This window comes from Calliphora vicina, chromosome 4 (assembly GCF_958450345.1).
Source record: "Calliphora vicina chromosome 4, idCalVici1.1, whole genome shotgun sequence".
NCBI classification, from domain to species: domain Eukaryota; kingdom Metazoa; phylum Arthropoda; class Insecta; order Diptera; family Calliphoridae; genus Calliphora; species Calliphora vicina.
Genome location: NC_088783.1, coordinates 98,557,323 through 98,580,358, shown reverse-complemented (window position 1 = coordinate 98,580,358; position 23,036 = coordinate 98,557,323). Strand labels below are relative to the sequence as shown.

Here is a 23,036-nt window from a genome sequence, read left to right as displayed (position 1 = left end):
ACAGATTAGTTTTGAAAATTCGCCATATGTGATCAATACGCTATCAAGTTGAGTGCCAACACATTATTAATATCACTATGCAGGGGTTCTGATATAGCAATTCCATTTTATTGTAGTCCATAGAGTTCGAAAATACCTATAGTTTTTCTCAATCACTGCGCTTAGTACCTTTTTTAACAAATGTAGAGAAATGTCGATATTCATAAAGTTATAACTTCAAAAAATTTTAAAAGATATATGTTTTACCTTTCAAACAGAAGAACCTTTTTGAAAGTCGGTTGGAAAATGGTTGTATTACGGTCGCATAAGTTGGGGAGCATTATGACTTTATGCTATCGTAACTTTCAACAGATTTTTATAAATATTTTTCTGTTTAAAAGAAACAATTTTGAAATTATTCTCAAAAGAACATATTTATGATGGTTTGAAGTTGTAACAATAAGAAAAGCGTTATTTCACTAAAATAAAGTGATCAACGAAAACTATAAGTATTTCCGTGCTCTATGGACTCCAAAAAATCTAAATTGCTACATGTGAGCACCTGCATAATTTTTTTTGCTCACTTTTGCATCACTGTGTAATTGATGAACAGAAGCAAGCTCCTTAATAATTCATTAATAGCATTTTTATTTTGGGATAAGATAACAAAATAATCAAAATTCAATTTAATAAAATATACGATAAATAACAAGTGAATTAATCGATTTTAAAAGCTGCACCTGCTTAATAATTGTGTTGTAACACTATCCTACGAAAGTTTTGAATTGCATGGAACAATTTCTTAAAGTTTATTTTTTGTCTCTTAAAAGTTTGATTGAACTTTTCTTCCTTTAAGTAGACACTGAAAAATAGTAAAACCCATATAGTTCTAATAAATATTAGACTAAAATTGTACTCTTAATATTTTATGTTTGTGTAAACACTTCTATATGTGATTTATTTCAACCTATTGTAGAGTAATTCCAGCCTTGAATCCAGTGTCAAGTACTTAATGTATAGTTATATCATCATTCTCCAGTAAAAAAGGAAATATGAATTCCATCCAAATGTTTGACAATTTTTAATTTTTTCAAATATATTTTTAAAGTTTAAAACATAATTATATTTGAATTCAAGTAAAATTCCAACAATAGTTTCTAGTCCTTGAATTTTTAGGTTCTTAATGCTTATTGGGATAATATCACAAACTTGTTTTCCAAGTTTTTATTAACAAATTTTTTGACAATACACAGATAAAGCTAAAGTTGTTCAATTGATTGTAGAATTGATGCATTGGAACTAAACTAAACGTATATAAGTATATTTAATGCGGTGCTTTTAAAAATTTAATCAAAAGAAATATACATAAAATAGTAGGGACCGTAACGGTTAAAACTGATATCAAAAAAGTTATTTTATTATAGTTTTTTCAACATAAAAAGAAAATTTCGGATGAAACTCTTAAAAAGAGATTTTTAATTTGCGGTCATAAAATAAACCTCATATGAGGAGTTTTATTTTCCCGTCATAAAATAAAACTCTTTTGAGGAGTTTTATTTTTCCCGTCGGAAATTACAATTTGTAAAGCACCTTACATTGCAATTGAATAAAAAAAATTAAAATAAAAAGTGGTGGGATTTCAATTTGTTATTGTTTGATTAAATTGTTGCTGTTTTCTCTTAAACAAATAAATTACTACACACATTATATCAGAAGAAAATAAACGAAAAGAGTTTTATGACGGGAAAAATAAAACTCTTCAATTGAGTTTTATTTTATGATGGCTAAATAAAAATCTATTTTTAAGAGTTTCTAACGAAATTTTATGTATTCGATGAAAAATAACTGTTCACTGTGGAGTTGAGATATTTTTTTTAGATCTCTTTTGACTCTAACATGGAGAGTATTTGAGTTTAAATTTTCTGGATAACCGTTATTTACGGTCCCAGTAAAATAGGTATTCGCGAGGGTTAAAAATTTTGATATGAATAACTTAATAAACAAATATTTCGGAGACAAAAATGCTTTAAGGGTTTGTTTGCATTCTGTAAATAAATTTTGATTTTAGTTCTGTATTGCACTTCAAGCTACTTATTAAAATTGGACATTAAATAAATAAGCTATTTCGGATTTTTGTTTAAGTATTATAAACGTTAACAAATCATCTAAATACTTAATATAACTCTATATGACTTCAAAAAGAAAAAGGTCTGATGTTAATCTCATTGACCGCTCATCTCATTTAAAGATACATACATACATTTGTGCCGACTTATTTCAATGACAGAATGAATTTAAAATAGCCCTTTCGTCTTTACCTGGCAAAATCCCCACACATGGCAAACTTGTGGTGTGGTATTTGAAGACTATGCAAAAAAAGTGTCGCGATTACTTTGAAAGGTAAGTTCCTGCGTTCCAAGATAAAAGAATGACTCAATTGTAGTTTGTTTTAAATTCGTAACGTTTTAATTTGTAAAAACTATCTGTTGAAATCCACACACACATAAATACATACGCATTTAATTATTGAATGTCGTCTTGTCTGCAAAAAACCCCATGTGTAATTTAATAAAATTATTATATTTGGACGAAGTTTTCTCAAAGAACCGTGTACAAATTTATATTTCTTCTTAGCTCATCTCAAAAGTTGTTGAAAAACACTTTGAGCTTTGTGCATATTTTATATGTTGATTCTTATTTATTTATTTATTTGAGTTTCGTCAGCCATTCATTCTATAAATCTATTCCCAACTTCTAATTCTGTAACTTCATTCAATGACTTTTATTTAAATAGAATTCATTCATCGTTGAATTCATTCATAATGGAATTGATTCATAACAGAATTCATTCAAACTTTAAATAATTACATTTTTGTTAATTCAAATCTAATACAAATTGCATTAAATTATTGTTTCTGCATTCAGTTTTGTTTTGCTTTTAATCATTAACAAAATGAATTAAAAAAAATTTATTGATCCTTTTTGTATTAGATTTTAATTGATGAAAATTTAAATAATTCAATACATTTTTAAAGTTATTTCGTAATGAATTTGAATTCTATAATTTTATAAATTTTATAAAGAATTAATTGTCAAAGGAATGAATTTAATACATTATATATACAAAGGAATTAAGTCTATCAATTAATTCATAATGAAAATGGAATTAAGATTTAAATCTTTCGAACCGTTGTTTATAATTCACAGCCAAAACTCTTAGCGTTGCCATATATGGTTGCTTCGACTAAAAATTTGTATTTTAATGTATAGAATATGATATTATATTTGAGAATAATTGAATGAATATTCGAAAATATATTAGAAAAAAGAATAAATTGGAGAATAGAGACTCAATTGTACTATTTAGAATGGCTTTTTTAAAAGTACATATAGATAAAGAAAATATCTTCAAGGTAGGATCACACATGCCAAATATTTACTCAAAAAAGCGTAACCACTTTTTTAACACAAATTTGTTTGACGTGTTTACTCTCACAAGTGTTTTGTAAGATCAAAAATCATCAAATATTACTAAATATTTATTTTAAATCATCCTAAGTAAAATATTTTTTTTGGAATGAATAAAAGAATAAATAACACTATGCTACAAATAGTAGGCTAAGTGATCGGCGGGTGTTCTGCCCAATGGGAAATGTTAGATCGATTAAAAAAAAAGTTATACGTGTCCCAGCGTTTCGCTGGGTGAGGTCTAGGAATCGAGATAGTATATCGATTTGAAATTAGTATATATAGGAAGAATTGTAATTCTTTTGCCTTTTTCATGCATTTTGACCATCTAAATGTCTGAATATCGCAAAGTTATTCAGTAAAGTTGTTAAGCTCAACGCCGGCTACAACATAGTCAATAAAGAAAAGTGGTATTTTTATTGAGTGGAACCCTGGAAAGTCAGTTTTTCATAATTTTTTTCGTTAGTTATCTTACAAAACTCAATGGAATATTAATGTGTTTAAGATGAAATAGATCTTTGCAAAAATAGTATTAATAAGTTTATCGAAACATAAATAGGTATCCAATATAAAGCCTAAACATTTATTTATTCATTCAGTTACAGAATCCTAGACATAGACTATAATCAGTTCCAATTATACTACTGAAATTTGGGAGTAATAATTATATATAAAAAAAATATATAATATTTAAAAACTCAATTAATTACATTAATATCATTAATACAAGCCCAACCTGAAAAAATAAAACCTAGTCTCAACACAAACAAACTTTGCAGACTGTCAGAAACCAACTATTGTAAACAAAATTATCAAAAGGAACTTTGGCCGAAACAACCGGCCAAATTTTCTGTTGTTGTATCTGTTGTATTGTATAAAGTCAAGAAACCTTAAAAAAATAATAATATACATATATACAAAATTTTAAATTTTTTTTCAACTGCATTATAGCTGCCAGTTGTCATCTGTAATATCATTTAGGCAACTGAAGTTCGGTTGCCATCCATAATCGACCCATACATTTTCTCAATATTCTCCATTTTAAAATCGTTCCCCAGGGTAACCCATAATACGTATAACTTTTAAAATTTCGGTTTTAGAATGTTTTTTTTTTTTGGAAATTTCGGGCACGGTTTTATGGGAGATTGAATCTACCTTTTATTGTCTTCTGTAGAAGTTGTCATGATCAGGACGAGGGGGAACAACTCCTTGCATTGTTCTGTTGGTTGTCCGTTTCGAGATTATGTACCCAAATAATAGACTAAAAAGTCACTCAATATTTTTTTTTATGTCAACTATAAATTATTATTAATGATTTCATCCATAAAAGATTACAGGTATAATTTAAATTAAAAATTTGTTTTACCAGAAGCTTTTTCTACAAAAAAAACACCAACATTGTTTTTTATTAAAACTCGATTTATTTAGCTAAACAAATTATTCATACCTTTGCAGATCGATAGATTTTGATCGCATAATTTTCTTTAATTAAAAATTAGGATTATGTATAAAAATATTTCTTCCATGTCTTTTTTTTCGACCAGAATAATAATGCAATACAAATTTTGCTTAAGTGAAAACATATTTTACAATTGAGTCAAACATAAACCTTTATATATTTAAAAACGAATAAAGTATAGCTTAGGCCACTAACATAAAACTAGTAAATATAGCTTTAAACAAACATCTTTTGAAAATACAGAATTTAGAAGATAAGCACATTTGGAATTGAAGTTAAAAAATTACCTGATATGTTTTATTATTAAAACAATAAAAAATGTATTGAACCAACCACAAATGTACATAACCAATTTTTGCAATTATTTTTCAATTGAAATTTAGTTTCTGAATACTTCAGGCGCAATCATACAATTTTATTCAATCCCAGCCAAAAATAATAGAACTATAAAAATTTTCATATTAATTTACTTATAAAATAATATTATAAATAACGCCTTTCTCTGATTAAATTTTTTTTTATTGGTTTTTCAAAACAGTGATTCTAAAACGTTAAAAAATTTTACTTTATATGCAATACCACTACTCGACAGCCGAAAAGGGCTCATCAGGCATAACTAACAACTTTTTTGTAAAATATGTCAACAATTTTAAAATCATATGTGCAGTTTTCGAGATATTTTAATTTTTAGGTTTTCACTAAAGCAGTTTTAAATGTGTCTGAGATAACAATAGTAATGAAATTAATATTTATTTTTATTTCTAAATAGAGACCAATATTAATAGTATTTACTAAATATTAAAAAAAATGTTTTTCATATTAAAAAAAAAACTTCAATTTTTATATTAAATTATTTTTTAATGACGTTACCGAAATTTTACCATTTTGACTCGGTAGCACTGTGGTTCCAAATCAAAATCTAGGTGGACAAAATTATGAAAATCGGTATCTTCAGAATTTGGAAAAACTAAGTTTTTCGGAAGCTGACAATCTGCTCTCCTCCAATACAAATGGGGTTTTCAATTGGACATTTCGTTTTCTCGACAGAAGCGCCAGAAGTTCAACAAATTTTGAATCAAATTTTCGTTAATTTTTTTTAATATTTTACTGCTAAATTAAATATACAGTGGTGGCCACCAATTTAAGACAAATACTTGAATTTTTTTCATCAACTGAATTTTAAGTGCGTTAGAGCCAAAATAAAAGGACCTCTAAGGGTATGCAATTTATTATTAATGTTTCTAGTTTCTCAAAAATGTTTGAAAAAATCGGTAAAACATATATGGACAAATAAATGTTTAAATACGTTGACCCACCTCAGCGAATATACGCAGTTAATAACATGATATGACCGAAACTAATGGAACTAAAAATACGAAATTTGGTCCGAATATTTTATAATAATAAAAATATAATGACATAAATGTGAGAAAATATGTTTATTTAAAAAAAAAAATTGTTGGTCAAGTTGTAGAAAAATCTTATGAGTTCGTGGTGAATATGTATGAATTGATACAGTCGAATAAAATACACTTGTGTGTTAAAACAGTCCTCATGCATACATATTTGTGGAAATATTTGAAAAAATAATTGATAATTACATGGAATTTAGCAAACAATTTTTGTCTTAATTACCTGGCCACAACTGTATCTCAATGGTTTTACCATATAAAAATTCATACTTCAAAACATAGATAAACATTGATATAGGCTTTTATTAAATGTATATCTTATATTTATGGGCCTCTCCATTTTCCTGTTATAGTCCTTTAAACTTGGTTCTCAAATATACTGATATTTTTTTTTCTAAGAATGTTATATAGCTTGCCAAAAAAAAAGACCGTCGAACCCGTCCAATGACTATATACATCATTTAAAGAAACTTCTGGGGAATGGCTTTGTAAAAAAATTGTAGCCGCCAGCACCCGCCGAAATAATTTTTTTTTTTAATTTTTACGGAATGGAATTTTTAGAAATATTTCTTTATTTATTATTGATTTTTATATATCTAGACCCTACTGTAACTTGAAATATAGTAAATACAGATCTTTTTAAAAATTTAGTTTCAGAAAGACATGAAAACGTATTTTTTTTGATTTTTTATTAATGTTTTTTATATGTATATCTAGACTCTACTGTAACCTGAAAAAAAGTTTATATTGATCTTTAAAAGATTTTTTTTGGAATCGGAGATACCAATTCTATATAAAAAGAGCGCCAAATAATTTTGTCCACCTAGATTTTGATTTGGAACCACAGTGAGTAGCCAACCTTGGTTTAAGTGAAAAAAAATATCTCGAAAACTGCACGCACGACTTTTTTTACATTTCGTTTTATGAAATGAAGTTCCAGAAGATTTTTCCCTACTTAAAAATAACATATAAATATCAAAAAGTTATATGTAAAATACATTGGTTTTTGGTAGCCGTGAGGATTTTTCTACTTTGTTTATGTATGTTTAATAAGAATATTAAATAAAATTTAACGTATTTGGATAGAAAATCCGCTCAAACTTATTTAACAATTTATTTTCATATCATCAATTATATGTATACAAGTATGTAAAGTTACGAACAAAGCATTATGGCCAGTTATGTATCTCTATAGTTTTGTCTGTAACTATATGTATAGAAACTAACATCAATCAATCTTTGTGAATTAAACATGTAACAAAATTTCAGTCGCTAATTGTACGTACATATGTACTAACTGGTGTAAATGTGTAACAAATAAAACAAAAAACACCTAAAAAGGTGTTACATTCCTTTTCAATTATAATAACATAATAACATGTATGTCGATTGTCATTTTAGTGGAATTAAAAATGTCTTACATCGATGTGATCGAGCAATGATATACATTTTTATAGCGGCTTCATATTTTCCATGGCTGATGTTGGAAAATCCGGATCACTCTGTCGTTCTGAGTTCCATGGAATGGATTATTTGGTTAATGGCAGCCAGCGGCATCGCCTATCAACAGGTTGTTAACATATTGGAACTATGTATGTCTAATTGTTTTAATAAATAATTTTTTGTTTTTTTTTTCAGATATTTCATGAGCGCTTCAAGTGTTTAGAAACATGCTTCTATATTTTGATGGGATTGGGTCCGGCACTAGTAGTTTTTTGCACTGGCCATGAATTTCGTGGCATGACCGAACTAAAGATGGGAGGCTTTTTCTACATACTAGGAATATGTTTTTTTAAATCGGATGGTGTCATACCCATGGCTCATGCCATATGGCATTTGTTTGTAATTATGGCGTCGGGTTTACACTACTATGCCATATTGGTTAACTTGTACCCAGCCACATTAGACTCTTCGATTGTAGCGAATGATCAAATCTTGTAGTGCTAAATGTTACTTAATTTATGGTGATGTATTTGTTTTAATTTATTTGAGGGGGACGTTTAATTTAAGATCACGAAAACATTACATATTATTAGAAGTTTTTATTTTTAAACCGAATTTATTATTTATCGAATATTTGTTATTATTTTTGTTTTTACCATGTCTTCAAATTTGGCTTCCGTTTAATATGAATCAAACAAGAGACGCAGGGAGGGAGGAAGTACATATATGTATATATAAATATATAATATGCATGTAAGTACATATATTGTATATGGCACAACTATTTATTAAAACAGAACCTCTGTAACTTCCACTAAAAATTATATTTTTAAGCGTGTTTATCTGCAACCAGTTGGTGCAGTGTACCACCTACTTATGTACGTACTACAAGCAAAATATGCAAGTATATTTTTTATACGAAATGTTGACCTTATTGATAAATAAGAAAACACCCTGCATTGTGTAAAGTGTGTGATTTATTATATATATTTACCTCCTATAACGAATAACCATAACCACCAATTTTCCAAAGTAAAGAAACAGACAAATTTTTAGTGTTCAATAGAGAAAATTCCAAATTCAATTTTAAACGTAGGATGGTTTAATCTCTAAGTAAAAAATTAGTAAATTCTAGTTTTATTTCTAGTACGTAATACATACAAAGAAATATTTTATTGCCAAAATGTTGAAATAAAAATGAAAAATATAATATAATTACAAACAAATATATCGAACGACGAATGTGTTATTATTTCTATTCTGTGCTAAATATTTCTGTTAAAAATTCTATAGTATTCTTTTGTTCCACGGACAAGGCGTTGTGAAGTTTACCGCGCTCTAGCAAAACAACTGGACAGGATAAGAGGGGTGCTGCCTTTTCGGGTACCATACGATTTATGACACGTTTCCAGGTGTTGCGTATAATTTCTACATGCGGCAAAATATGTTTCTTTAGCAATGGCAAATCATCATTGCTGGCAAGCCTAATAAGGTGGGATAGAGCCAAGCAGAGCTGTTCCTGAAGACTGTCGCGATGATTGTATTCGTGGAAACTATCCAAATTATACGATTGCTCTATTGCCTCCAACACAGACGACCAAAACTTTTCATAATAAACACCGAAATGTGACCTCTCTGTAATATTTGTAATGGCGGTCGAGGCGTTAATTCTTACTTTGAAGTTGGAATGATGGACGATTACGTGACATAAAGCCGAATAGAGTGTTTCCTGCCAATTTAGATCGCCCACTTTGAATATGGTGCGATTACGCATTAGATTGCTAATTGCGTAGCAAGTGTTCCATTTTACTTTGGCATTGCCCGACGACCGAATACAATCGGTTAGCTTACAAATGGATTTTGCAAATGTTTGGCCCCAATTAAATTTTTTATTCTCGCTGCTGAAATGTTCGTCGGTCAATAATCTCAAGAGATTTCCTAAAGTTCGTACAGCATTGCAACGGACCTTGTCGTTGTCGCTACAAGCCGTGGTCGCTGCAGTTATAAGACGATAAAGCAAGTCATCCGAAATTCGTTCCTGTCTTAGATGCGACACCTCTGTTGTTCCCTTCTCAATAAGAGCATCACTTATATTCCCAAGAGACCAGAAACTCTTTACACGTACCACCAAATTCGAATCTTTTACTAGACGAAGTGTTAATTCTGCAGTATTTTCTATAAAAACTAAATCACCGCGTAATGATGGGTATAAAGCGAATACAGCCAAAGCTCTAACTGCAGCTGCTCGTACTATGGTATCTTCTGAACTGTCACTACTAACGCCTGATAAAAAACTCAGCAGACTAATTTGGCTGGGGTGTGGAGTATGTTCATACATTAGAACACCAATGTTTGATAGGGCATCGCACAAGGTAATGCGCACCGTTGTCATTTCTTCAGAATCTCGTGCAATGTGACCCACAACAATTGGCATCATAGTCGACCAAAATTTATAGCATTCACGTATTTCAATTTCAGAACACGATGCATTATCCAATAGATAACGACTAATTTCGTAAGCACATGCATCAATACATCGTGCAGCATACAGGCGTACATCTGGCAATATATCGTTTAAACTGTGCTGCAATACGTCCGATACCCTTGTCAAGTGTGGCTTAATCATTGCAAAATGTGAACTCATTACTATTAGGACTTGCAGACTTTCGATACGCACTGCGGTAGCCAACACTTTCTCATGCTTGGTTAAATTATACAATACGCGCCTCAGTAACCAAGACGTACCCTCTGTACTATGAGTTATATTGAAGTTTTCATTTGTTGCTCCATCTGTATTTTGATCATCGCAAATGTCCTCCTCGGATTCAACAAATTCCTCAATATCAACAATATCATCTTCTTTGTCAGTCAAATGTTGTAATTTTGATCTCTTTTTCGTTGCTGCCTCTGGCGGAAGTCCTACAGCTTCGGCAATGTCGCCTGTTGTTTCCGGCAAGGCTACCAAAAATTCCATTACCATTAGAGCAGATACCTGAACGGCTGCATCACGATGATAAACTAGGGGTTTAACATCTCTCACAAAGTTTTGCACAAAACCTTTTTCAAACTGTTGGAATGGGGATGCCTGTACTAAAACCGCTAGACATTTGAGGGCCTGCGTCAACACAGGCAGCGATGATTCTGAAGATAGTATTGTAGCAAGTGATTTGAAAATGGCGAGTACTCTATATCCTAAGCTTACTGAAAGTGGTATAAATGTTGTTGGACATCGTTTGACGTTAATTTCAGCCTGGTGCAAAAAGCCTTTCGATCCGTAAAGTAGATGAGCACAAACTTGTAGAGCTGCACTGCGACACCGTAAATTAGGATCATGTTGGGCAATATATAGTAAATTGTCAATTGAGTCAGCTGGAATAAAATGAAAATAAATGTGCACAATTAATAAAAAATAAATAAAGTATAGTCGGTTAAGCCCGACCATATAATATCCTACACTGAGTATATGCACAAAAACTTTTTTCTTTTGAAATTTCAATAACTTTTTTTTCATGTGTGATTTTCGGAAAATGGCCTTATATAGAAGCTATGGCTAATCATGAACCAATCTTCATGAAATTAAGACTCATGTTTTCCGTAGATAAAAAACTTATTTGTGTTGAATTTTATTTGGAGACCTAAATTTTTAAGAGATTTATGTTACAAGATCGACTCAGAAAGTGATTATGAGTCGATCGGTATACTTTAAGGTGGTTTTAGACTAATATTTTTTTGCGTTACATTCAGCAGAAATGCAAAATACCCTTACCACTATGGTGGTGTAGGGTATACAAAATGCGAGACATTAGGTCTGTTCATTTACTTTCCCAGTAAATACTTGCAACGAGAGAATAAAATCAAAATTTACAAAATTATTCTCTTAAATTCTCAAAAATAGTAAAAAGTAAATGAACGCTTTTCCAGTAACAATTGTTTTATACACACAATTTTCTTATTTTATTCCAAACAATAACACAAAACATATAAAATATAAGCTGCTAACTATTACGAGTTCAAAATAGAACTTGTAATATTTTGCAACGAGAGAACACTCTCTAAAATTTATACGCTCTTGATTTTTTCTCTACTTGCAAGTTTTTGAGTTAATGAACGCTTTTCCAGTAACAATTGTTACTAACTAGTAACAACTTTTAATTATTGAACATAACATAACTATTGTGGAATAATATCTGTACTATAATTTGGGTAAAGCTGCTTTTAGTTTAGGATTAATAGAAATTATCTGATATACAAACCACAATATTTCAAATGATCTACTTTAGGGTGTAATGTACATCAAATTATAAAAATAAAATATTTCGATAAGGTTCCACTACGACATATCAAAAAAAATCATTTTCGAGGCGCCCAAAATTATTTTTTTGACTTTTTCTCAGCTTTTATTTTTAAGTTTTTTTTTGTGGTATGAAAAGCTAATAATCGATTTTCGACTTTTCGATCAACCATTTTGATTTTTACAGTCGATTAATCGAACCCAATAATCGATCTGTATTTTTGGGATCTATAGCAAATGACCTTATATTTGCGGCATCACTGCCAACAATTTGCATTAAAAAACGTTTGACGTAAAGCAATAATCGCAAATATGCTTTTTCGAACGCTAAACTTTTAATTTGCTGCAGTACTGAATTTACGAACACACCCACTATATTCCACTGTCTTCTGAAGAATTCTATAATGCAAATTTTAATGAAATCAGAAAACGTAGACAATCAGTCATGTTTTGCAAATCACATTTTATAGAAGTGGTTTGAAACCACCAAAAAGATGTTCTGTGCACATAATTTTGTGATTTTAAAACGTTCACAAAAAATTAAAAAAATATGTTGACAAAAGTCTATATACGATCTGTACGCTAAATAAACATTTTTCAGCGAATACAAAATTTCATTAAATTCAAGCGTCTGGCCATCGAAGTAACTAAATTTTCCAGTTCTGCGGACTTTATATTTTGCCATTCTTCTGGAAGCTTCTCCTTTAGCATTGGTGCACTAGTTATATGATGTTTTCTGATCTTCCGTTGTAGAATCTCCCACACGTGCTCAATAACATTTAAGTCCGGGCTTTGAGGTGGTGTGTATAATTGTCGTGGGGCATGGTAGAGTAGCCAATCTTTGACAATTTGAGACGTATGTTTCGGATCGTTATCTTGCTGAAAAATTCAACTTTAACCAAGAGTTAAAATATCAACGGATGCTCTCAAATTTTGTTGCAAAATGGATTTGTACTGATAACGATCCATATTACCATCAATAATCATTAACTTTCCCACTCCAGAAGCAGCGACAGTATCCCAAACCATCACACTGCCACCACCATGCTAACTGTAGCAAGTAAGTTTTTCGAATCCATTGATTTGAATTGTTAGTGAATAAACAATATCTTCTGATCTTGTTGCGAGTTCTTCGGCCAATTTTGTGATATTTACTTTTGAGTTTTTGTTGACTTCTTTTAAAATGAAGATTACATCTCAACGATGTAGTTTCTTTGGGCGACCACTTGTTTTTAACTGTACCAGTGTTTTCAAAGTAACTGAATATTTCTTGATCTGTAACTTAATAAATTGCATTGCTTATCTGTTAGTATTCAAAAAAAAAAACAGGACATGCTGTGGTCGTATGTAGACTTTTGTCAATGTTTTTTTTTTTATTGTTTTTTATGAATAATTTTGCAAGTTTACATTGCAACAACATTTTTTTTGGTACATAGCAATAAAAATAGATTTCAAACAAAACTGCATTATTATTTTTTTATTTACCGGGTTTTCTCTCATAAAGTGGCAAAAATTGTGGTCGTACGTAGACTATGTCGACCACTGTATGAAAATAAAAAGTTTTTGAATGAATACCGACCGTAATCCAAAAAATCATTCGTATTTTTTGAAAATCTAATACAATTTTGTTTAGATGATGAAATTGTATTATGATACTTGAGTTTTTGACAAATATTAATACTCAGTATTGCCGTCTATAAATACAATGTTTTCTTGTGATTTTAAAATCATACCGAAAAATACTAAAATGTGTGATTTAAAGAACAGGCAGAAATCACACGTTTGATTTAAAATCGATTAGCGATATGAAATCACGTGGATTTCAGAATAGGCCTGAATATCAAAAATTCCGGAATTTGCACAAAGTAAGATGAAATCAACAACACAGCTGATTTTTATTTATCTATTTTGAAAGTGCTTGAATTTGTCAAACTGAATTTATTTTGAAAAATTAATACATTTTTTTTTCAAAGAAAAAAAATTTTAAATCAAAAAACATGAATGAAAATGTGGATAAAAAGATTTCATATAATGAAATTTGGATAAAGCACTATTAAACCGTTGTCCTTTTTCAAATATAATTTAAATTTAACGGCCGTTAGTTAATATGCAAAAATAACAAAAGCTTTGTGTTTACATTGCACAGTACAACACATGATTTTGGGACTCAATTCTGACAATTGCACGTGAAAGTAGCCCCAAAAATAAGAACTTCTGCATCATTAGTTTTGTCAAGTTGGCTGCCGTAATAATTTAATGACCATACGAATTTTTTTTCCTCAATGTGGATTTTTATCACTTTTTCTATATATTAGCACGGTTATATCTCATATACCGTACGGAATATCTCTTTTGTGGCTGAAGCAAAGTTGTAGATATTGAACAGTAGAAAAAAAGTACGGAACATACCTACCCGAAAAAGGTGCACCCAGTGCCTTAAAAATCGCAAAAATGCCCTTTTTTAACCAATTTTTCACCTTTTTTGCTCAATAACTGGATTACAAATCCAATTATGGACCGATCACCATGAAATTAGGTCGTGTGATTTGTGTCTATGTGAAAGTTATTTATCATGAATTTTGTATGTATACCATCATTTTTATAAGATTTATTCACTTTAAAGTGATTTTCGGAAGCGGGTCTTATATGAGAGCTATGAATAATTATGGACCGATCATAATAAAATTTTTTGACATGAATTTTATATATATAAAACTTATTTTGAGCGAAATTAGTGTAGATACATATATAAATTAAACATTTATGACCGATAAAGTCCAATTTCGGGAGCGCATTTGTATGGGGGCAAGGTGAACTAATGAACCGATTTCAGCCAATTTCAACAGGCTTCGTCCTTGGTCCGAACAAATTATATGTACCAAATTTTTTTATGATCGGTCCATAATTAGTCATAGCTCCCATATAAGACCCGCTTCCGAAAATCACTTTAAAGTGAATAAATCTGTTAAAAATGATGGTATACATACAAAAGTAATGATAAATAACATTCATATAGACACAAATCACACGATCTAATTTCATGGTGATCGGTCCATAATTGGATTTGTAATCCAGTTATTGAGCAAAAAAGATGAAAAATTGGTTAAAAAAATTTAAAAAATGGGAATTTTTGCGATTTTTAAGGCACTGGGTGCACCTTTTTCGGGTAGGTATGTTCCGTACTTTTTTTCTACTATTCAATATCTACAACTTTGCTTCAGCCACAAAAGAGATATTCCGTACGGTATACGAGATATAACCGTGCTAAAATATAGAAAAAGTGATAAAAATCCACCTTGAGGAAAAAAAATTCGTATGGTCATTAAATTATTACGGCAGCCAACTTGACAAAGCTAATGATGCAGAAGTTCTTATTTTTGGGGCTACTTTCACGTGCAATTGTCAGAATTGAGTCCCAAAGCAATGAACTGAAAAATGTTGTACTGTGTTGGTAACGGTTTTGTCAAAGATTATTTACATTGTGTGTTGACATAAAAAATAATAAATTTAAAAATTCTAACAAAAATTAAAATCTCTTTAATTCTGAAAAGCAACATTTTGAAACAAAATTTTGCTAAAATCAACGTTAATAAAAAACAAGTAAGAGTGCTATATTCGGCTATGCCGAATCTTATATACCCTTCACCTTTGTTGTGGATGCATTATTATTTTTTATAATTAGTATATATGTATGTACATTGCCCACTTTCAGCGTACAGCATCCTAAATTTATCAAGAACACAAAAAACAACAACAACGCCAAACGAAACAAAACACCAAAAGAAAAAACAAAAACAAAATACGCAAGCCAATGAAACCAACACACATCCAAACATTCGTTTAATTGTATAAAAAACAACAACTCCAAAAGAAACAAAACACAAAAGAAAAACAAAATACGCAAAGCATGCACATCCAAACATACGATTTGTTGCTTTTTTGTCAAAAAAACCAACACACAACCAAACAAACGTTTAGTTGTATAAAAAACAACAACAACGCCAAAAGAAACAAAACACAAAAAAAACAAAATACGCAAAGCATGCACATCCAAGCATACGTTTTGTTGCTTTTTTGTCAAAAAAACCAACACACAACAAAACAAACGTTTAGTTGTATAAAAAACAACAACGCCAAAAGAAACAAAACACAAAAAAAAACAAAGTACGCAAAGCATGCTCATCCAAAAACATACGTTTTGTTGCTTTTTTGTCAAAGCATGCAATACATTGTGTTTTTTGATGAAATTTTCAGGGGTTGTCTCGGATTTCTGCTCATATCTCCGTTATTTATGGACGGATTTTGCTTTTTTTTTAAATAGCAAAATTCTCGAAAGTATGTCTGACAGAATTGTTGAAGATTTGGATCCCGGAGATATCTGGGGCCTTCAGAAAATTGATTTCGACAGACGGACAGACAGACAGACGGACATGGCTTAATCGACTCTGCTATCTATAAGGATCCAGAATATATATACTTTATAGGGTCGGAAATGAAAAATGTAGAAATTACAAACTGAATGACAAACTTATATATACCCTTCTCACGAAGGTGAAGGGTATAATAATAAATAAAAGATACAAAATAATCAGGTGAGTATCAATAAAATTGAACTTAAAAAATAAACATCCCATTAAAAAAATATAAAAGATGCCAAAATAAAATTTGTTTATTTTTTATTTGACAAATTCAATTTTGACAAAACCTATGCACTTGTCAGCAAGAAATATTGTGTTTGTTGTATGTGTTGTCGAAACGCTCTCTCCTTACTTATTACATCATGTCGTTATCAAAAATTGATTTCAGCATAAAAATCGGAGTATATAATCCATCACGAAAAAATCGTTTTTGGACTCTGAAAATCGATTTCGACTATAATCTTAATGTATTTACCATTCAACTAGTATGTAATAAAAAAATCGGCTGATTTAATTTTTTTTAAACATTATCTTTCCAAGGTGAAATTGTACGCTAAACACGATGGCGATAGCAGTTTTACGCTTAAAACGATGGCGATATAATTTTTTCAAAATTTTTTTAATAAACGAGATATAAAAAAATCAGAGACATAACTGTTATAAGAAAAATATTTAAAAAAATTTATCCATAATTGTTATATTGTAGAAATAAAATTTTGTTTCTTTAACTAATAGTTATTTTCAATCAAAATAAATGTTGATTTTCTTTAAGAGTTATTATTCAAAATATTTATTTTTTTTCGTTGCTCATAACTTTTATTTTCAATTTATATTTTTTTACGTTGCCTAATAAGAGTTATTCATAAAATATATTTTTTTCGTTGCTTATAATTTTTATTTTCGATTTACATATATGTTTTTACGTTGCTTAATATGAGTTATTCTCATGGTACAATCAGTTACCAGGTACAATTATTAGAGAGAGTTTCCAATGTTCACCCCTAAAACGTCAAACTATGTATTTAATCACTTAACTTTTTTTAATTTGTTACCGCGATATTTTTTAAATTTGTTACGTTTTAACTGAAATTATACACACGTATTAAAAAATATATGTACATAATTTTTCTTCAATTGTTGTAAATTTTTGTAATAAAAATTTAAATTCAATTATTTTTTTTTGGCATTTCTGTTTTATATTTTTTAATTTTCTTTTGTTTGACGTTATAGGGAATGTATAATTGAGAACCGGGAAACCAAAATATGCAAATGCATATTTTTTCTGGTGAGTCTAATGAGCACATGGATAAGATATTTACACGTTTCAGAACTATTTAAGAATTTTGGCATCGATTTGTTAGTGCATATTTAACCCTTAAATGCATATTTTTGTATATATTTGTTTTGAGAGCATATTTATGTCATATTTTGCGTTTTTAGAGCATATTTTACTATTTAATAGCATATTTTAACTTTATCAAAAACTAATTTTGTCTTACTTATTTTTCGCTGTTGTGTTTTTACTTCCTTTGTTTAAAATTCAAAATTGAAAAATATATTGCTTTTTTAAATATAAAATAAGCATTATTTTAAAATAGCGCCATCTAAATATCAAATTTTAGTTCTAATTCAAACTTAATCGTTCTAAGTGTTAAAGAAATATTGTCTTTCAAATTTGCTCCTATAACATCTATGTATAAAAATATTTTCAGATCCAATAGACAACGATTTTTATTTGAAAATTTAAGTCAATATTTTTGTAATTTATTGCAATAATAACCTTAATTGAAGAAGTGACTTTATATTTATATAAAATATCATCAAAAAATACCTCTCGAGGCCTTTTCATAGCTTATTGTTTTTATGTTGTATATCTTTTTTGTTATACTTGTTTTAGTTCATGATATTTTTGTTTATTTTATGTTACTTTTTCTATTTAGAAATGAATTGTATTGGTTTTTTTTAATAAAATTATATTTTTTGGTTAAATATTATGTAAAAGTTTGTTTTTTAAGAGCATATTTTTTAAATTTTAAGAGCATATTTTAAAGTTTTTACTGCATATTTAAAGCGCTTAAAACGCTTTTTTTAGAGCATATTTCCGGTTTCCCTGTTGAGAACATACTTTCTAATAATTGTACCTTGCTAATTCTACAATGAGTTATTCTAAAGAATATTTTTTTTTGTTACTCCTACCATTTATTTTCGATTTATATGTTTTTCAAAGGACCAAAGCAACAAAGTGCAAAGTAAACAAACTTTGTTTACTTTCAAATTGCTTTTTCCGTTGAAAAATATTTCGGTAACTTCTCCTGAAGTATCTCCCATTCAACCAATATCCGAATCTAAATACGTCATCGTTGCTCAAAACATCAATTAGAGAACATGAAGTGGATTTATCTTCAGAAGATGACGAAGACAATACATCTCGAGAGTTATTAGCAGATATAGCTGAAATAGACATCTTTAAGCCTGTGAGACTGGACGTAGAAGCCGATTTGTTACAATATTGGGAAGAGAAAAAGTATACGTTTTCCGTTTTTACGTAAATTGGTTCATAATGTCCATGCAGTGCTGGCTACACAGGATTCTGTGAAAGAGCATTTTCTGTTTTGTGTCTTTTGGTGACTGAAAAAAGGTGCAACCAAGCTTTAAAGGTAAAATACTGTTACGAAATTGTACTTGAATTCAAATATAACGATTTTAACGGCTGATTTAAAAGTAGCATAATGCTTTCAAGTAACAGTGCTGTAAAACTGTAACATATCTGTGGGCATTGTTAAATAAAAGCTTTCAGTTGATTTGATTGTAAGTTGGCAACGCTGTATTCGAGTTCGAATAATCAGTTAAAGAACATTGTAGAAAGTACACCACAGATGGCGTATGATCTAGAATATTCGAACTTTGACAGTTAAAGAGCTTTCTAGATGTTAATGCAGTGTTATAAATAGTGGCAGAGGTTTCAGTCGTAAGTGAGTTGATCAGAGACGCTTTTCGAATAAACATCATCTGAGTGCCTTAAAGTGTGTTGTGTTTTTCAAGTAAATTCGTGTACATTATAAATTGTGTCTGTAATTCTGAGAATTTATAAACGTGTATAAAAAACATTGAGTGGTTATTTAATTCTGCTATTGTACATTTTAAATAAATAAAGAGTTGTTACAATTTTCAAACTACTAAACGGCTTTTATTTGCAATCAAAAGTATCCGGTTTGTTTAAAGGAAATAAACCAGCGTTTTGAAAAGGTTAAAACGTAACAATACAATGTTTGTACTAATAAAATTCATATTAGTCAACTTAAAAACATATAAATCGAAAATAAAAGTTTTGTGCAACGAAAAAAAATATATATTATGAATAACTCTTATTAGGCAACGTAAAAAAATATAAATTGAAAATAAAAGTTATGAGCAACGAAAAAAAAATAAATATTTTGAATAACTTGAAAGTAAATTTTTAATTAGGCTTAAGTTCATTTATATTATAATTTATTTGTAATAATTCAAAGAATATCACTGAATACTAAAATTTTAGACAATTGGCAAATTGGAATGCATTTTCTACCCTGCCAAGGGCGTCATCAACAATCTTCATTGTCAAGGTCTATTTGTAAATATCATCTATTTAACTTACTATTATTAGGAATTAGAATATGGGAAGCCTAATTCATATTTATATTATTTGTAAATTAGACGAAATTTCAAATATTTTTATTATATATGTGTATTCTTATTATTACAAATTTATCATTTTATTAGTGTTGCTGTAGTCAACCTTTGGTTAACAATTTAGCTATGAATGATAAATTTGTAATAATAAGAATACACATATATAATAAAAATATTTGAAATTTCGTCTAATTTACAAATAATATAAATATGAATTAGGCTTCCCATATTCTAATTCCTAATAATAGTAAGTTAAATAGATGATATTTACAAATACTTGACAATGAAGATTGTTGATGACGCCCTTGGCAGGGTAGAAAATGCATTCCAATTTCCCAATTGTCTAAAATTTTAGTATTCAGTGATATTCTTTGAATTATTACAAATAAATTATAATATAAATGAACTTAAGCCTAATTAAAAATTTACTTTCAAATTATATATATAAAAAGTTCGAATAATTACCAAAAATCTATAAATTAAATAAAATATACACATGGCACAATAAAAGACTAAAATCAGTTTTCAATCTCCAGTTTGATTCAATGAATCAACACCCAAGGAGAAAGAAAGAAAAACACAAAAACATTCATAGCTAAATTGTTAACCCAAAGGTTGACTACAGCAACACTAATAAAATGATAAATTTGTAATAATAAGAATACACATATATAATAAAAATATTTGAAATTTCGTCTAATTTACAAATAATATAAATATGAATTAGGCTTCCCATATTATAATTCCTAATAATAGTAAGTTAAATAGATGATATTTACAAATAGACCTTGACAATGAAGATTGTTGATGACGCCCTTGGCAGGGTAGAAAATGCATTCCAATTTGCCAATTGTCTAAAATTTTAGTATTCAGTGATATTCTTTGAATTATTACAAATATATTATAATATAAATGAACTTAAGCCTAATTAAAAATTTACTTTCAAATTATATATATAAAAAGTTCGAATAATTACCAAAAATCTATAAATTAAATAAAATATACACATGGCACAATAAAAGACTAAAATCAGTTTTCAATCTCCAGTTTGAATTCAATGAATCAACACCAAGGAGAAAGAAAGAAAAACACAAAAACATTCATAGCTAAATTGTTAACCAAAGGTTGACTACAGCAACACTAATAAAATGATAAATTTGTAATAATAAGAATACACATATATAATAAAAATATTTGAAATTTCGTCTAATTTACAAATAATATAAATATGAATTAGGCTTCCCATATTCTAATTCCTAATAATAGTAAGTTAAATAGATGATATTTACAAATAGACCTTGACAATGAAGATTGTTGATGACGCCCTTGGCAGGGTAGAAAATGCATTCCAATTTGCCAATTGTCTAAAATTTTAGTATTCAGTGATATTCTTTGAATTATTACAAATAAATTATAATATAAATGAACTTAAGCCTAATTAAAAATTTACTTTCAAATTATATATATAAAAAGTTCGAATAATTACCAAAAATCTATAAATTAAATATTTTGAATAACTCTTATTTGAAAAAGTAAAAATTATTCATTGATTTATGCCTAACTTTTTCAGTCTCAAAAAATTTAATAACAATTATTTTTGGTCTCTGAAAAAAATGGTTTTTGTGAATTGAACAAATTATTATTTATACCGTTAACTGATCAGGTTTTTCATAGTACATATTCTACTTTGAATATCATTAATGACAATACATACCTGTTCCATTCGGGAATAATGCGTGCCAATATCCAAAAAGTGTTTTACGCTCTAGAAGTCTTGATATTGCACCAACTAAGCTAATAGAAGCAAGTCGGATCTTTGCGTTTCTGCTTCGCTCAAACAAAATACGATTCGTGGCATTTTCCGGTTCAGACACCTCAGAGTCGCTTATTTTCATATCGAATACTAAGGTGTCAGTTCGGTTTTCGGGTGTAGGATTAACTGTTTTATACTCATTCAAACGTGTATTTTTTGCGACTGCCCTAGGTTTCCGAGTTTTAGGTGTTTTTCCCCCACAACTTCGTGCATTTTCTGAATTTATAACTGTTTCAATTTCTTCCGCCGAATCGTAAAGAGTCTGCTGCGACATAGAAACCTTTTGTGGCCTTAATAAAGCTGGTTCACTCGCATCAACACCAAAATGAAAATATGTCTTTGATAGTCCAAACAATTCAGAAACCTGAAGTTTGGCGAAATTCGAATCAAGAGTAACTATTTTATGCAATGTTTGTAAAGTACATAGAATCACAACTGATACGTTAAAACTGTTCACAACAATCTTTGTGTCACCATAGTGCAGTTGCAATAATTTATGACCAGCTTCGTTACAGGCTGCACTTTGTTCTTCTGAAAGTTTTACATCGTTTAAAGTACTCAGAAGTTTGTCCATACTTTGTAAAGCAGTTATCAAAAGAAAGGCATCCGTATGACATGAAATATGCCTTAATATAACCTTAAGCGTCCGAACAAAATATTTATCACCATTAGCCGGATGTAATAAAAAAAGACTGCCCAGAGCAATTAATATTCTGCAAACAGAATCTATGTTATTTTCAATAGATTGATATTGCTCCAAAATCCATTCCAACGCATTTTTGAATTGAGATTCGTTCAAACTGGGAAGTTTATTTTGCTCCTGCAAATATGTTAACCAAATAACACTACCGATGGCATCATCAATTGTCGTACGTTTCGTGGTGGCACTAGTAAGTATTTGGAAGAACTCTTCAAGAATTTTATATTGTTGAGTTTTATTTTCACAACCATTTTTTTCTGCGATTTCTAATAGTGTTAAAATTTGCAAATCTTTTTTATTCGAACGATTTTGACGCAGATGGCATAAAATATTTTCTGCAGTCAATTGCGAGCTCTCCATTATCAGTGTTGCCAATCTAGTGAT

At 29.3% G+C, this 23,036-nt stretch overlaps 2 protein-coding genes across 3 annotated transcripts in view; one reads left to right on the top strand and one right to left on the bottom strand.

Annotated features, from left to right (window-relative positions):
* LOC135959025 (monocyte to macrophage differentiation factor) overlaps positions 1–8,987 on the top strand; it is a 17,778-nt gene extending 8,791 nt beyond the window's left edge. For both annotated transcript variants that reach the window (XM_065510009.1, XM_065510010.1), the window contains exons 4-5: positions 7,720–7,888; positions 7,957–8,987. In XM_065510009.1, the coding sequence (XP_065366081.1) occupies positions 7,720–7,888; positions 7,957–8,259 (472 nt within the window). In that variant the 3' untranslated portion in view covers positions 8,260–8,987. The remainder of the gene's footprint in view (positions 1–7,719; positions 7,889–7,956) is intronic.
* Positions 8,891–23,036, bottom strand: LOC135959024 (HEAT repeat-containing protein 6). The gene is made up of 2 exons (XM_065510008.1): positions 21,854–23,036; positions 8,891–11,130 (listed from the first exon to the last, which is right to left on the bottom strand). The coding sequence occupies exons 1-2, from the start codon at positions 23,010–23,012 to the stop codon at positions 9,017–9,019; spliced, it is 3,273 nt and encodes a 1,090-aa protein (XP_065366080.1). The 5' UTR covers positions 23,013–23,036; the 3' UTR covers positions 8,891–9,016.